This window comes from Papaver somniferum, chromosome 9, assembly GCF_003573695.1.
Source record: "Papaver somniferum cultivar HN1 chromosome 9, ASM357369v1, whole genome shotgun sequence".
Taxonomy (NCBI): domain Eukaryota; kingdom Viridiplantae; phylum Streptophyta; class Magnoliopsida; order Ranunculales; family Papaveraceae; genus Papaver; species Papaver somniferum.
The window spans coordinates 10,020,583-10,037,087 of record NC_039366.1 but is presented as its reverse complement, the minus strand read 5'-3'; the positions used below and the strand labels follow the sequence as shown (position 1 = coordinate 10,037,087).

The 16,505-nt window shown below is 36.3% G+C and overlaps 3 protein-coding genes across 3 annotated transcripts; all 3 read left to right on the top strand.

The window, feature by feature from the left end:
- Positions 1 to 231: 231 nt before the first annotated feature.
- On the top strand, positions 232 to 13,866 carry LOC113311342 (formin-like protein 20). Its single transcript, XM_026560180.1, has 33 exons — positions 232 to 254; positions 505 to 590; positions 1,315 to 1,407; positions 1,529 to 1,639; positions 1,761 to 1,859; positions 1,980 to 2,084; positions 2,205 to 2,297; positions 2,418 to 2,528; positions 2,649 to 2,753; positions 3,005 to 3,115; positions 3,676 to 3,774; positions 3,894 to 3,992; positions 4,558 to 4,668; positions 5,011 to 5,121; positions 5,240 to 5,350; positions 5,470 to 5,572; positions 5,689 to 5,792; positions 6,153 to 6,263; positions 6,379 to 6,477; positions 6,820 to 6,930; positions 7,929 to 8,039; positions 8,592 to 8,702; positions 9,919 to 10,023; positions 10,144 to 10,242; positions 10,362 to 10,472; positions 10,592 to 10,702; positions 11,027 to 11,125; positions 11,238 to 11,342; positions 11,913 to 12,011; positions 12,131 to 12,247; positions 12,368 to 12,466; positions 12,596 to 12,700; positions 13,550 to 13,866. The coding sequence occupies exons 1-33, from the start codon at positions 232 to 234 to the stop codon at positions 13,864 to 13,866; spliced, it is 3,585 nt and encodes a 1,194-aa protein (XP_026415965.1).
- On the top strand, positions 13,750 to 14,496 carry LOC113311340. Its single transcript, XM_026560179.1, has 3 exons — positions 13,750 to 14,035; positions 14,134 to 14,286; positions 14,387 to 14,496. Exons 1-3 carry the CDS (start codon positions 13,927 to 13,929, stop codon positions 14,494 to 14,496), a joined length of 372 nt encoding a protein of 123 aa, XP_026415964.1. The 5' UTR covers positions 13,750 to 13,926.
- Positions 14,497 to 14,896: 400 nt separating this feature from the next.
- On the top strand, positions 14,897 to 15,806 carry LOC113309955. Its single transcript, XM_026558479.1, has 2 exons — positions 14,897 to 15,124; positions 15,358 to 15,806. Exons 1-2 carry the CDS (start codon positions 14,978 to 14,980, stop codon positions 15,601 to 15,603), a joined length of 393 nt encoding a protein of 130 aa, XP_026414264.1. The 5' UTR covers positions 14,897 to 14,977; the 3' UTR covers positions 15,604 to 15,806.
- The last annotated feature ends 699 nt before the right edge of the window (positions 15,807 to 16,505 follow it).

Here is a 16,505-nt window from a genome sequence, read left to right as displayed (position 1 = left end):
ACATTTCCTTTTTTTTTTATATGAATTTACAGGAAATAATGATGTGAATAGATGCAGAATCTATCTTTCCAGTTCAGTTCCACCACCACCTCCACCTCCCTCCTCTTATCGTCTTATTCCACTAAGTAGCGTGAACTATATATCTTGTGATCCTTTTGTTAAGTTTTCTTTTTCCCTCTAATTTTCAAAGTTCGTGTTGTTATATAACATTTCCTTTTTTTTTTCTATATGATGAATTTACAGAAAATACTGATGTGAATAGAGGCAGAATCTATTTTTCCAGTTCAGTTCCACCACCACCTCCACCTCCACCTCCACCTCCACCTCCGCCTCCGCCTCCCTCCTCTTATCGTCGTATTCCCCTAAGTAAGCGTGAACTATATATATCTTGTGATCCTTTTGTTAAGTTTTTTTTTTCCCTCTAATTTTGAAAGTTCGTGTTGTTATATAAAATTTCTTTTTTTTTCTATATGATGAATTTACAGGAAATACTGATGTGAATAGAGGCAGAATCTATCTTTCCAGTTCAGTTCCACCACCACCTCCACCTCCACCTCCGCCTCCCTCCTCTTATCGTCGTATTCCACTAAGTAAGTGTGAACTATATATATCTTGTGATCCTTTTGTTAAGTTTTCTTTTCCCCCTAATTTTCAAAGTTCGTGTTGTTATATAACATTTCCTATTATTTTTCTATATGATGAATTTACAGGAAATATTGATGCAAGCGTGAACTATATATATCTTGTGATCCTTTTGTTAAGTTTTCATTTTCCTTCTAATTTTCAAAGTTCGTGTTGTTATATAACATTTCCTATTTTTTTTCTATATGATGAATTTACAGGAAATACTGATGTGAATAGAGGCAGAATCTATCTTTACAGTTCAGTTCCACCACCACCTCCACCTCCACCTCCACCTCCACCTCCACCTCCGCCTCCCTCCTCTTATCGTCGTATTCCACTAAGTAAGCGTGAACTATATATATCTTGTGATCCTTTTGTTAAGTTTTCTTTTTACCTCTAATTTTCAAAGTTCGTGTTGTTATATAACATTTCCTTTTTTTTTCTATACGATGAATTTACAGGAAATACTATGATGAATAGAGGCAGAATCTATCTTTCCAGTTCAGTTCCACCACCACCTCCACTCCACCTCCGCCTCCGCCTCCTCCTCTTATCATCGTATTCCACTAAGTAAGCGTGAATTATTATATCTTGTGATCCTTTTGTTAAGTTTTCTTTTTCCCTCTAATTTTCAAAGTTCGTGTTGTTATATAACATTTCCTTTTTTTTTTCTATATGATGAATTTACAGGAAATACTGATGTGAATAGAGGAAGAATCTATCTTTCCAGTTCAGTTCCACCACCACCTCCACCTCCCTCCTCTTATCGTCGTATTCCACTAAGTAAGCGTGAACTATATATATCTTGTGATCCTTTTGTTAAGTTTTCTTTTTCCCTCTAATTTTCAAAGTTCGCGTTGTTATATAACATTTCCTTTTTTTTTTCTACATGATGAATTTACAGGAAATAATGATGTGAATAGAGGCAGAATCTATCTTTCCAGTTCAGTTCCACCACCACCACCACCTCCACCTCCACCTCCGCCTCCCTCCTCTTATCTTCGTATTCCACTAAGTAAGCGTGAACTATATATATCTTGTGATCCTTTTGTTAAGTTTTCTTTTTCCCTCTAATTTTGAAAGTTCGTGTTGTTATATAACATTTCCTTTTTTTTTTCTATATGATGAATTTACAGGAAATACTGATGTAAATAGAGGCAGAATCTATCTTTCCAGTTCAGTTCCACCACCACCTCCACCTCCGCCTCCTTCCTCTTATCATCGTATTCCACTAAGTAAGCGTGAACTATATATATCTTATGATCCTTTTGTTAAGTTTTCTTTTTCCCTCTAATTTTCAAAGTTCGTGTTGTTATATAACATTTCCTTTGTTTTTCTATATGATGAATTTACAGAAAATACTGATGTGAATAGAGGCAGAATCTATCTTTCCAGTTCAGTTCCACCACCACCTCCACCTCCACCTCCGCCTCCCTCCTCTTATCTTCGTATTCCACTAAGTAAGCGTGAACTATATATATCTTGTGATCCTTTTGTTAAGTTTTCTTTTTCCCTCTAATTTTCAAAGTTCGTGTTGTTATATAACATTTCCTTTTTTTTTCTATATGATGAATTTACAGGAAATACTGATGTGAATAGATGCAGAATCTATCTTTCCAGTTCAGTTCCACCACCACCTCCACCTCCCTCCTCTTATCGTCGTATTCCACTAAGTAAGCGTGAACTATATATATCTTGTGATCCTTTTGTTAAGTTTTCTTTTTCCCTCTAATTTTCAAAGTTCGTGTTGTTATATAACATTTCCTTTTTTTTTCTATATGATGAATTTACAGGAAATACTGATGTGAATAGAGGCAGAATCTATTTTTCCAGTTCAGTTCCACCACCACCTCCACCTCCACCTCCGCCTCCGCCTCCCTCCTCTTATCGTCGTATTCCCCTAAGTAAGCGTGAACTATTTATATCTTGTGATCCTTTTGTTAAGTTTTTTTTTTCCCTCTAATTTTGAAAGTTCGTGTTGTTATATAAAATTTCTTTTTTTTTTCTATATGATGAATTTACAGGAAATACTGATGTGAATAGAGGCAGAATCTATCTTTCCAGTTCAGTTCCACCACCACCTCCACCTCCACCTCCGCCTCCCTCCTCTTATCGTCGTATTCCACTAAGTAAGTGTGAACTATATATCTTGTGATCCTTTTGTTAAGTTTTCTTTTTCCCCCTAATTTTCAAAGTTCGTGTTGTTATATAACATTTCCTTTTTTTTTTCTATATGATGAATTTACAGGAAATATTGATGCAAGCGTGAACTATATATATCTTGTGATCCTTTTGTTAAGTTTTCTTTTTCCCTCTAATTTTCAAAGTTCGTGTTGTTATATAACATTTCCTATTTTTTTTCTATATGATGAATTTACAGGAAATACTGATGTGAATAGAGGCAGAATCTATCTTTACAGTTCAGTTCCACCACCACCTCCACCTCCACCTCCACCTCCGCCTCCCTCCTCTTATCGTCGTATTCCACTAAGTAAGCGTGAACTATATATATCTTGTGATCCTTTTGTTAAGTTTTCTTTTTACCTCTAATTTTCAAAGTTCGTGTTGTTATATAACATTTCCTTTTTTTTTTTTTCTATATGATGAATTTACAGAAATATTGAGGTGAATAGAGGCAGAATCTATCTTTCCAGTTTAGTTCCACCCACCTCCCTCCACCTCCGCCTCCCTCCTCTTATCGTCGTATTCCACTAAGTAAGCGTGAACTATATATATCTTGTGATCCTTTTGTTAAGTTTTCTTTTTCCCTCTAATTTTCAAAGTTCGTGTTGTTATATAACATTTCCTTTTTTTTCTATATGATGAATTTACAGGAAATACTGATGTGAATAGAGGCAGAATCTATCTTTCCAGTTCAGTTCCACCACCACACCACCCCCCCACCTCCGCCTCCCTCCTCTTATCTTCGTATTCCACTAAGTAAGCGTGAACTATATATATCTTGTGATCCTTTTGTTAAGTTTTCTTTTTCCCTCTAATTTTGAAAGTTCGTGTTGTTATATAACATTTTTTTATATGATGAATTTACAGGAAATACTGATATAAATAGAGGCAGAATCTATCTTTCCAGTTCAGTTCCACCACCACCTCCACCTCCGCCTCCCTCCTCTTATCATCATATTCCACTAAGTAAGCGTGAACTATATATATCTTGTGATCCTTTTGTTAAGTTTTCTTTTTCCCTCTAATTTTCAAAGTTCGTGTTGTTATATAACATTTCCTTTTTTTTCTATACGATGAATTTACAGGAAATACTGATTTGAATAGAGGCAGAATCTATCTTTCCAGTTCAGTTCCACCACCACCTCCACCTCCGCCTCCCTCCTCTTATCGTCGTATTCCACTAAGTAAGCGTGAACTATATATCTTGTGATCCTTTTGTTAAGTTTTCTTTTTCCCTCTAATTTTCGAAGTTCGTGTTGCTATATAACATTTTTTTTTTCTATATGATGAATTTACAGAAAATACTGATGTGAATAAGGCAGAATCTATCTTTCCAGTTCAGTTCCACCACCACCTCCACCTCTACCTCCGCCTCCCTCCTCTTATCGTCGTATTCCACTAAGTAAGCGTGAACTATATATATCTTGTGATCCTTTTGTTAAGTTTTCTTTTTCCCTCTAATTTTCAAAGTTCGTGTTGTTATAACATTTCCTTTTTTTTTCTATATGATGAATTTACAGAAATACTGATGTGAATAGAGGCAGAATCTATCTTTCCAGTTTAGTTCCACCACCACCTCACCTCCACCTCCACCTCCGCCTCCCTCCTCTTATCGTCGTATTCCACTAAGTAAGCGTGAACTATATATATCTTGTGATCCTTTTGTCAAGTTTTCTTTTTCCCTCTAATTTTCAAAGTTCGTGTTGTTATATAACATTTCCTTTTTTTTTCTATATGATGAATTTACAGGAAATACTGATGTGAATAGAGGCAGAATCTATCTTTCCAGTTCAGTTCCACCACCACCACCACCTCCACCTCCACCTCCGCCTCCCTCCTCTTATCTTCGTATTCCACTAAGTAAGCGTGAACTATATATATATCTTGTGATCCTTTTGTTAAGTTTTCTTTTTCCCTTTAATTTTGAAAGTTCGTGTTGTTATATAACATTTCCTTTTTTTTCTATATGATGAATTTACAGGAAATACTGATATAATAGAGGCAGAATCTATCTTTCCAGTTCAGTTCCACCACCACCACCTCCACCTCCGCCTCCCTCCTCTTATCATCGTATTCCACTAAGTAAGCGTGAACATATATATCTTGTGATCCTTTTGTTAAGTTTTCTTTTTCCCTCTAATTTTCAAAGTTCGTGTTGTTATATAACATTTCCTTTTTTTTTTCTATACGATGAATTTACAGGAAATACTGATTTGAATAGAGCCAGAATCTATCTTTCCAGTTCAGTTCCACCATCACCTCCACCTCAACCTCCGCCTCCGCCTCCCTCCTCTTATCGTCGTATTCCACTAAGTAAGCGTGAATATATATATCTTGTGATCCTTTTGTTAAGTTTTTTTTTTCCCTCTAATTTTCAAAGTTCGTGTTGTTATATAACATTTCCTTTTTTTTCTATATGATGAATTTACAGGAAATACTGATGTGAATAGAGGCAGAATCTATCTTTCCAGTTCAGTTCCACCACCACCACCACCTCCACCTCCACCTCCGCCTCCCTCCTCTTATCTTCGTATTCCACTAAGTAAGCGTGAACTATATATATCTTGTGATCCTTTTGTTAAGTTTTCTTTTTCCCTCTAATTTTCAAAGTTCGTGTTGTTATATAACATTTCCTTTTTTTTCTATATGATGAATTTACAGGAAATACTGATGTGAATAGAGGCAGAATCTATCTTTCCAGTTCAGTTCCACCACCACACCACCTCCACCTCCGCCTCCCTCCTCTTATCTCGTATTCCACTAAGTAAGCGTGAACTATATATATCTTGTGATCCTTTTGTTAAGTTTTCTTTTTCCCTCTAATTTTCGAAAGTTCGTGTTGCTTATAACATTTTTTTTTTCTATATGATGAATTTACAGAAATACTGATGTGAATAAAGGCAGAATCTATCTTTCCAGTTCAGTTCCACCACCACCTCCACCTCTACCTCCGCCTCCCTCCTCTTATCGTCGTATTCCACTAAGTAAGCGTGAACTATATATATCTTGTGATCCTTTTGTTAAGTTTTCTTTTTCCCTCTAATTTTCAAAGTTCGTGTTGTTATATAACATTTCCGTTTTTTTTTTTCTATATGATGAATTTACAAAAAATACTGATGTGAATAGAGGCAGAATCTATCTTTCCAGTTTAGTTCCACCACCACCCCACCTCCACCTCCACCTCCACCTCCGCCTCCCTCCTCTTATCGTCGTATTCCACTAAGTAAGCGTGAACTATATATATCTTGTGATCCTTTTGTCAAGTTTTCTTTTTCCCTCTAATTTTCAAAGTTCGTGTTGTTATATAACATTTCCTTTTTTTTTTCTATATGATGAATTTACAGGAAATACTGATGTGAATAGAGGCAGAATCTATCTTTCCAGTTCAGTTCCACCACCACCACCACCTCCACCTCCACCTCCGCCTCCCTCCTCTTATCTTCGTATTCCACTAAGTAAGCGTGAACTATATATATCTTGTGATCCTTTTGTTAAGTTTTCTTTTTCCCTTAATTTTGAAAGTTCGTGTTGTTATATAACATTTCTTTTTTTTTCTATATGAATTTACAGGAAATACTGATATAATAGAGGCAGAATATATCTTTCCAGTTCAGTTCCACCACCCCACCACCCCACCTCCGCCTCCCTCCTCTTATCGTATTCCACTAAGTAAGCGTGAACTATATATATCTTGTGATCCTTTTGTTAAGTTTTCTTTTTCCCTCTAATTTTCAAAGTTCGTGTTGTTATATAACATTTCCTTTTTTTTTCTATACGATGAATTTACAGGAAATACTGATTGAATAGAGGCAGAATCTATCTTTCCAGTTCAGTTCCACCCACCTCCACCTCAACCTCCGCCTCCGCCTCCCTCCTCTTATCGTCGTATTCCACTAAGTAAGCGTGAATTATATATCTTGTGATCCTTTTGTTAAGTTTTCTTTTCCCTCTAATTTTCAAAGTTCGTGTTGTTATATAACATTTCCTTTTTTTTCTATGATGAATTTACAGGAAATACTGATGTGAATAGAGGCAGAATCTATCTTTCCAGTTCAGTTCCACCACCACCACCACCTCCACCTCCACCTCCGCCTCCCTCCTCTTATCTTCGTATTCCACTAAGTAAGCGTGAACTATATATATCTTGTGATCCTTTTGTTAAGTTTTCTTTTTCCCTCTAATTTTGAAAGTTCGTGTTGTTGTATAACATTTTTTTTATATGATGAATTTACAGGAAATACTGATATAAATAGAGGCAGAATCTATCTTTCCAGTTCAGTTCCACCACCACCCTCCACCTCCGCCCTCCCTCCTCTTATCATCGTATTCCACTAAGTAAGCGTGAACTATATATCTTGTGATCCTTTTGTTAAGTTTTCTTTTTCCCTCTAATTTTCAAAGTTCGTGTTGTTATTAACATTTCCTTTTTTTTTCTATACGATGAATTTACAGGAAATACTGATTGAATAGAGGCAGAATCTATCTTTCCAGTTCAGTTCCACCACCACCACCTCCACCTCCGCCTCCCTCCTCTTATCGTCGTATTCCACTAAGTAAGCGTGAACTATATATATCTTGTGATCCTTTTGTTAAGTTTTCTTTTTCCTCTAATTTTCGAAAGTTCGTGTTGTATATAACATTTTTTTTTTCTATATGATGAATTTACAGAAAATACTGATGTGAATAGAGGCAGAATCTATCTTTCCAGTTCAGTTCCACCACCCACCTCCACCTCCACCTCCGCCTCCCCCTCTTATCGTCGTATTCCACTAAGTAAGCGTGAACTATATATATCTTGTGATCCTTTTGTTAAGTTTTCTTTTTCCCTCTAATTTTCAAAGTTCGTGTTGTTATATAACATTTCCTTTTTTTTTTCTATATGATGAATTTACAGGAAATATGACTGTGAATAGAGGCAGAATCTATCTTTCCAGTTCAGTTCCACACCACCCACCTCCACCTCCACCTCCGCCTCCTCCTCTTATCGTCGTATTCCACTAAGTAAGCGTGAACTATATATATCTTGTGATCCTTTTGTTAAGTTTTCTTTTTCCTCTAATTTTCAAAGTTCGTGTTGTTATATAACATTTCCTTTTTTTTTCTATATGATGAATTTACAGGAAATACTGATGTGAATAGAGGCAGAATCTATCTTTCCAGTTCAGTTCCACCACCACCACCACCTCCACCTCCACCTCCGCCTCCCTCCTCTTATCTTCGTATTCCACTAAGTAAGCGTGAACTATATATATCTTGTGATCCTTTTTAAGTTTTCTTTTTCCCTAATTTTGAAAGTTCGTGTTGTTATATACATTTCCTTTTTTTTCTATATGATGAATTTACAGGAAATACTGATTAATAGAGGCAGAATCTATCTTTCCAGTTCAGTTCCACCACCACCTCCACCTCCGCCTCCCTCCTCTTATCGTCGTATTCCACTAAGTAAGCGTGAACTATATATATCTTGTGATCCTTTTGTTAAGTTTTCTTTTCCTCTAATTTTCAAAGTTCGTGTTGTTATTAACATTTCCTTTTTTTCTATATGATGAATTTACAGGAAATACTTGATTGAATAGAGGCAGAATCTATCTTTCCAGTTCAGTTCCACCACACCTCCACCTCACCTCCGCCTCCGCCTCCTCCTCTATCGTCGTATTCCACTAAGTAAGCGTGAACTATATATATCTTGTGATCCTTTTGTTAAGTTTTCTTTTTCCCTCTAATTTTCAAAGTTCGTGTTGTTATATAACATTTCCTTTTTTTTCTATATGATGAATTTACAGGAAATACTGATGTGAATAGAGGCAGAATCTATCTTTCCAGTTCAGTTCCACCACCACCACCACCTCCACCTCCACCTCCGCCTCCCTCCTCTTATCTTCGTATTCCACTAAGTAAGCGTGAACTATATATCTTGTGATCCTTTTGTTAAGTTTTCTTTTTCCTCTAATTTTGAAAGTTCGTGTTGTTATATAACATTTTTTTTTATATGATGAATTTACAGGAAATACTGATTAATAGAGGAAGAATCTATCTTCCAGTTCAGTTCCACCACCACCTCCACCTCCGCCTCCCTCCTCTTATCGTCGTATTCCACTAAGTAAGCGTGAACTATATATTCTTGTGATCCTTTTGTTAAGTTTTCTTTTCCCTCTAATTTTGAAAGTTCGTGTTGTTATATAACATTTCCTTTTTTTTCTATATGATGAATTTACAGGAAATACTGATTGAATAGAGGAAGAATCTATCTTTCCAGTTCAGTTCCACCACCACCACCTCCACCTCCGCCTCCCTCCTCTTATCGTCGTATTCCACTAAGTAAGCGTGAACTATATATATCTTGTGATCCTTTTGTTAAGTTTTCTTTTTCCCTCTAATTTTCGAAGTTCGTGTTGTATATAACATTTTTTTTTTTTTCTATATGATGAATTTACAGAAATACTGATGATGAATAGAGGCAGAATCTATCTTTCCAGTTCAGTTCCACCACCACCTCCACCTCCACCTCGCCTCCCTCCTCTTATCGTCGTATTCCACTAAGTAAGCGTGAACTATATATATCTTGTGATCCTTTTGTTAAGTTTTCTTTTTCCCTCTAATTTTCAAAGTTCGTGTTTTATATAACATTTCTTTTTTTTTCTATATGATGAATTTACAGAAAATACTGATGTGAATAGAGGCAGAATCTATCTTTCCAGTTCAGTTCCACCACCACCTCCACCTCCACCTCCACCTCCGCCTCCCTCCTCTTATCGTCGTATTCCACTAAGTAAGCGTGAACTATATATATCTTGTGATCCTTTTGTTAAGTTTTCTTTTTCCCTCTAATTTTCAAAGTTCGTGTTGTTATAACATTTCTTTTTTTTTCTATATGAATTTACAGGAAATACTGATGTGAATAGAGGCAGAATCTATCTTTCCAGTTCAGTTCCACCACCACCACCACCTCCCCTCCACCTCCGCCTCCCTCCTCTTATCTCGTATTCCACTAAGTAAGCGTGAACTATATATCTTGTGATCCTTTTGTTAAGTTTTCTTTTTCCCTTTAATTTTGAAAGTTCGTGTTGTTATATAACATTTCCTTTTTTTTTCTATATGATGAATTTACAGGAAATACTGATGTGAATAGAGGCAGAATCTATCTTTCCAGTTCAGTTCCACCACCACCACCACCTCCACCTCCGCCTCCCTCCTCTTATCTTCGTATTCCACTAAGTAAGCGTGAACTATATATATCTTGTGATCCTTTTGTTAAGTTTTCTTTTTCCCTTTAATTTTGAAAGTTCGTGTTGTTATATAACATTTCCTATTTTTTTCTATATGATGAATTTACAGGAAATACTGATATAAATAGAGGCAGAATATATCTTTCCAGTTCAGTTCCACCACCACCTCCACCTCCGCCTCCCTCCTCTTATCATCGTATTCCACTAAGTAAGCGTGAACTATATATATCTTGTGATCCTTTTGTTAAGTTTTCTTTTTCCCTCTAATTTTCAAAGTTCGTGTTGTTATATAACATTTCCTTTTTTTTCTATACGATGAATTTACAGGAAATACTGATTTGAATAGAGGCAGAATCTATCTTTCCAGTTCAGTTCCACCATCACCTCCACCTCAACCTCCGCCTCCGCCTCCCTCCTCTTATCGTCGTATTCCACTAAGTAAGCGTGAATTATATATATCTTGTGATCCTTTTGTTAAGTTTTCTTTTTCCCTCTAATTTTCAAAGTTCGTGTTGTTATATAACATTTCCTTTTTTTTCTATATGATGAATTTACAGGAAATACTGATGTGAATAGAGGCAGAATCTATCTTTCCAGTTCAGTTCCACCACCACCACCACCTCCACCTCCACCTCCGCCTCCCTCCTCTTATCTTCGTATTCCACTAAGTAAGCGTGAACTATTATATCTTGTGATCCTTTGTTAAGTTTTCTTTTCCCTCTAATTTTGAAAGTTCGTGTTGTATATAACATTTTTTTTTATGATGAATTTACAGGAAATACTGATATAATAGAGAAGAATCTATCTTTCCAGTTCAGTTCCACCACCACCTCCACCTCCGCCTCCCTCCTCTTATCATCGTATTCCACTAAGTAAGCGTGAACTATATATATCTTGTGATCCTTTTGTTAAGTTTTCTTTTTCCCTTTAATTTTGAAAGTTCGTGTTGTTATATAACATTTCCTTTTTTTTTCTATACGATGAATTTACAGGAAATACTGATTTGAATAGAGGAAGAATCTATCTTTCCAGTTCAGTTCCACCACCACCTCCACCTCCGCCTCCCTCCTCTTATCGTCGTATTCCACTAAGTAAGCGTGAACTATATATATCTTGTGATCCTTTTGTTAAGTTTTTCTTTTCCCTAATTTTGAAGTTCGTGTTGCTATATAACATTTTTTTTTCTATATGATGAATTTACAGAAAATACTGATGTGAATAGAGGCAGAATCTATCTTTCCAGTTCAGTTCCACCACCACCTCCACCTCCACCTCCGCCTCCCTCCTCTTATCGTCGTATTCCACTAAGTAAGCGTGAACTATATATATCTTGATCCTTTTGTTAAGTTTTCTTTTCCCTCTAATTTTCAAAGTTCGTGTTGTTATATAACATTTCCTTTTTTTTTCTATATGATGAATTTACAGAAAATACTGATGTGAATAGAGGCAGAATCTATCTTTCCAGTTCAGTTCCACCACCCCACACCTCCACCTCCCCTCCGCCCCTCCTCTTATCGTCGTATTCCACTAAGTAAGCGTGAACTATATATATCTTGTGATCCTTTTGTTAAGTTTTCTTTTTCCCTCTAATTTTCAAAGTTCGTGTTGTTATATAACATTTCTTTTTTTTCTATATGATGAATTTACAGGAAATACTGATGTGAATAGAGGCAGAATCTATCTTTCCAGTTCAGTTCCACCACCACCACCCTCCACCTCCACCTCCGCCTCCCTCCTCTTATCTTCGTATTCCACTAAGTAAGCGTGAACTATATATATCTTGTGATCCTTTTGTTAAGTTTTCTTTTTCCCTTTAATTTTGAAAGTTCGTGTTGTTATATAACATTTCCTTTTTTTTTCTATATGATGAATTTACAGGAAATACTGATATAAATAGAGGCAGAATCTATCTTTCCAGTTCAGTTCCACCACCACCTCCACCTCCGCCTCCCTCCTCTTATCGTCGTATTCCACTAAGTAAGCGTGAACTATATATATCTTGTGATCCTTTTGTTAAGTTTTCTTTTTCCCTCTAATTTTCAAAGTTCGTGTTGTTATATAACATTTCCTTTTTTTTCTATACGATGAATTTACAGGAAATACTGATTTGAATAGAGACAGAATCTATCTTTCCAGTTCAGTTCCACCATCACCTCCACCTCAACCTCCGCCTCCGCCTCCGCCTCCCTCCTCTTATCGTCGTATTCCACTAAGTAAGCGTGAATTATATATATCTTGTGATCCTTTTGTTAAGTTTTCTTTTTCCCTCTAATTTTCAAAGTTCGTGTTGTATATAACATTTCATTTTTCTTTTCTATATGATGAGTTTACAGGAAATACTGATGTGAATAGAGTCAGAATCTATTTTCCCGGTTCACCTCCACCCTCACCGCCACCTCCTCCTCCTCCCACTTATCGTCATATTCCACCAAGTAAACCCATGAACTATATATATGTTTCTGATCTTTCTTTTCTGTTTTTTCATTCTTGTCTTTTTCTTTCTATGTTGGTGATTTTTATTTAACAATTTTGTTCTTCTTTTATAATTGATTGATTTACAGAAAATATTGATTTGTATACCGGCAAAGCCTTTCCTTCTGGTTCGGTTCCACCCCCGCGTCCACCTCCACCACCTACCTATAGCTATTATCGTCATATTCTACCAAGTAAGCTCATGAACTACTTAACTGTTCAATTGTCTTAATTTGCATAACTGTTTAATTATCTTCATTTGCGATCAGAGCAATTACCAATTATCAAACGGGATGTTTCTGAATCTTATGAGTAGAGGATATTACAAGCTGTTGTGTATGTTGAGTAAAGGTGGACGCACGCTTTGGGTCCTTAAGGATATGGATCATTTTAAAAAGTATTGGGAGTGGATGGATCAGTATTATCTGAAGAAAATATTCGATGGGCGAGATCAGGAAGCTAGTGAAATCATAAGACGGTCATGTCCTCAAGAGATGCAACCTTTCTTTTATAATATTAAATCTGCAATGGACGCTTGGAACGTGTACGGAAATTACTATGAGCACATACAAAGAGGTGATTCTAGACTTCCTAATCTGATCTGTTATTGTAATTTTCCTTTCCTCGATACAACAAGTTTTTTTTTTTTTTTTTGATCGATAATACAATATCAAATCTTATACAAAAAATTCTTTCAAAAAATAATTTATACAAAGAAAAAATAAGCTCCATTGTTCATGCTACATAATATATTAAACTATCGTATGGTTCTTGCCTAAACAACGAACCCCAAAAAAACACAATTTATCCGGATTCTACTCTTCATAATTAGCAATATTTATAGCAAAACAGTATGACTGCTTTCAGATGACGACGAAGGTGAAATTCTAGTCACCATTTGCATGCCCTATTTATTCAAATGACATTCAATATGGAAACCACAAGGTCAAATTCTATGACTGTTTTCAGATGACGATAGTATATGTATGTACGATGACCATTCTTAATTTTATCAATAATTCATTAACAAATCTTGATGACAGATACTTATGCGAAGTACTCACTACTATCCAGTGCCATCAAAGAACATGACTCCTGGGGACCTGTCATGGTTGCATATCACCGGGACTATCCAAAAGCATTCCATAGCAGAATTCAAAAGGATGGATCAACAGCTCTTCATCTTGCCATTGGGCTAAGAAGGTTTAATATAGCGCCGAGATTAGTGAGAATAATGAAGCTGCATGACTCTTTAGAAATAAAGACAAAAAACGGTAATGCTCCAATCGCATTAGCTGTGGAAGCCAATAACCTGGAACTGGTTAAATACATGGTGGAAACAAGTCCAACACAGCTTTGAATTCAGAACGAACATGGAAACACCCCACTAATTACATCTGCCATCAACGGACAACAGGAAATGTTTAATTACCTTTATTCAGTGACTATCATAAATAGGCAAAGCCTTAACATTGGCGATACAGTTATTTCTAATAATGTTACTGATGCACTTAGGGTTGACTTATACGGTAAGACATCACACCTAATCAATTTTTGGTTAGTTTATAACCGGTCCTTGTAGTAATACTACTTGATTATGTTCCCTGCCATATGCGTTTATCAACAGATGTGGCCTTGGATCTACTAAAGATATTTCCGACATCAGCCACTATTCGAGATGCTTATGAAGCAAATGTTTTCAGTGTATTGGCAGGAAAGCCTTTTGACTTACCTAGTGGAAATCGATTTGGATTATGGAGAAGTTGCATGTATCTATGGGGTAAGTGATATTACTCTCCATCTTTCAATTTTTACTCTGTTGGAATAAGTTGTGGACATGTCCAGACAAACACTATTTTGCTTTTCTTGTTGTTTGACAGTTGGTAGTGGACGACAAGGATCAGTTGCGAAGCTCTCACTGTGCTGTGCTAGGTATGTATGTGGATCGGACGGTTCCGAACACCAGATTAATCACCAAAATATTTACTAGATGAATATGGATCTAGCAGCACAGCACCACATCTGACCATGTGTGATTTGATACGCGTGGTGTTTTAAGGAGTTAAGATAAACCATTTAATGATCCTTATGAACGATAGCACGGTGTTTTAACACCAGTTTAATGAAATTTTTTAGTTGTATATATATATATATATATATATATAGTTTTTACCTTTGAAACAGTTCCCGGTCTTAAACAACTACATGATAAGAAGGCGAGACAAGAAAAGGCACTTCAGATAGTCGGCATTATTTGTCCACAGCTTTCAGATATGACTGAACATAGATTAGAAGAGGTAGGAGCAGGCGATGTTATCCATCTTACAGCTGCAAATGGGATTGTTGAGTTTTTCACGGAGCTCATCAATTCCAATCCATATCTAGTAAGTTCCATCGATAAAAATGGAAGAGGTCTATTTCAAACGGCTGTAGTATGTCGCCAAGTACATATCTTTGAGTTAATATCTCAAATGGGATTAAGAAACCAGAGCACAGTTCCCCTTGATGAATCAATGAACAACATTCTACATTGTGCTGCATTATGGAGACCAACGTTGCAGTTCGATAAAATATCTGGCGAAGCTCTGCAAATGCAAAGGGAGATACAATGGTTTCAGGTATACCGATTAACTGTCAAACCAAAAAGCTACTAGGATTACTTTACTCTTTTGAACAACTCTATACAACGAATGAGACTAAATAATCATTCAAGAGTTGTACCGTATGTGCACCTTTAATCTCAACTGGTCTACAAGATTTCTCATTGAAGTAATCAAAAAATCATTTTCGTGCCAATCATCAACTGCTATACTAGTATTAAACTGTAGTTTACGCACGCTTGGTGATACAGGAGGTAGAGCGAGTCGTAAGACCGAGTTACAGGGAGATGGTGAACAAGGATGGTATCAAACCTAGAGATTTGTTCGCACAAGAACACAGAATTTTAACGACGGAAGGTGAAAAGTGGATAAAAGAAGCATCCCAAGTATGTATGATAGTCGCTACACTTATCGCTACAGTAATGTTTGCTGCTGCCTTTACGGTACCAGGAGGGAACGATCAAAATACAGGCCTCCCCGATGCTTTTGAAGCTTAAAGCCTTTAAGATATTTATACTATCAGATGCAATTTCTCTGTTTGCGTCGTGTACATCGGTTTTGATCTTCTTCACACTGTTAACAACTCGTTATTCACAACCAGATTTCTTAGTGTCTTTGCCAGCAAAACTGATATTTGGGTTGTTCTTTCTCTTCATCTCCATAGCATTCATGATGGCAGCTTTTGCGACAGCTCTGGTCATTGCTCTTCGTGATGAAGTATCTTGGGCTTATATTCCGCTGATTGTATTAGCTGTTATCCCAGTAATCTTGTACGGTTTCTTACAACTGCCTCTTTTTATTGACATTGTTAAGTCCACCTATGGTCGTGGAATTTTCAGCAGAAAAAAGGCACCTAAGAGGATAAAAACTATGTTGAGGAACGAGCGGAGGCAACGGTTGTTAAATTTTATGTATGTTTCCTTAATTTTTATTGTAACTGATGCGGACTGTTAGGATTTGAACAATGAAATAGATGAATCAAAATTAAGGCATGCTACAGAGATGGATATAGTACATGTTTCAAAAATTGTCCTTAACACAATGTCGCAAGTCACACCTCAAAAGAGTGATCTACTGACCCAACAACACATTTTTGTCCAGGATACAACTGTTTAATGTAATCTATGAGTTGCACAACATAGATTACCCACGGTATGAACTTAATCACAGAAAAAAATAATTAAATAAACACAATGCGCATTCCAATCCCTAATAATTCAATTATGGTTAGATATGGTAGCCACCATATTGGAGATGTTTATCTAAAACTGATTCCTATTTTGTTAGGTTGAGGACCATAAATACAAAGTAAATCCAATTTAGGAATATTAAAACTTTCTTCCAATGGAACAATGAATGAGATTTTTGGTTGCATAAATCCGTGACATATCAGCATTGT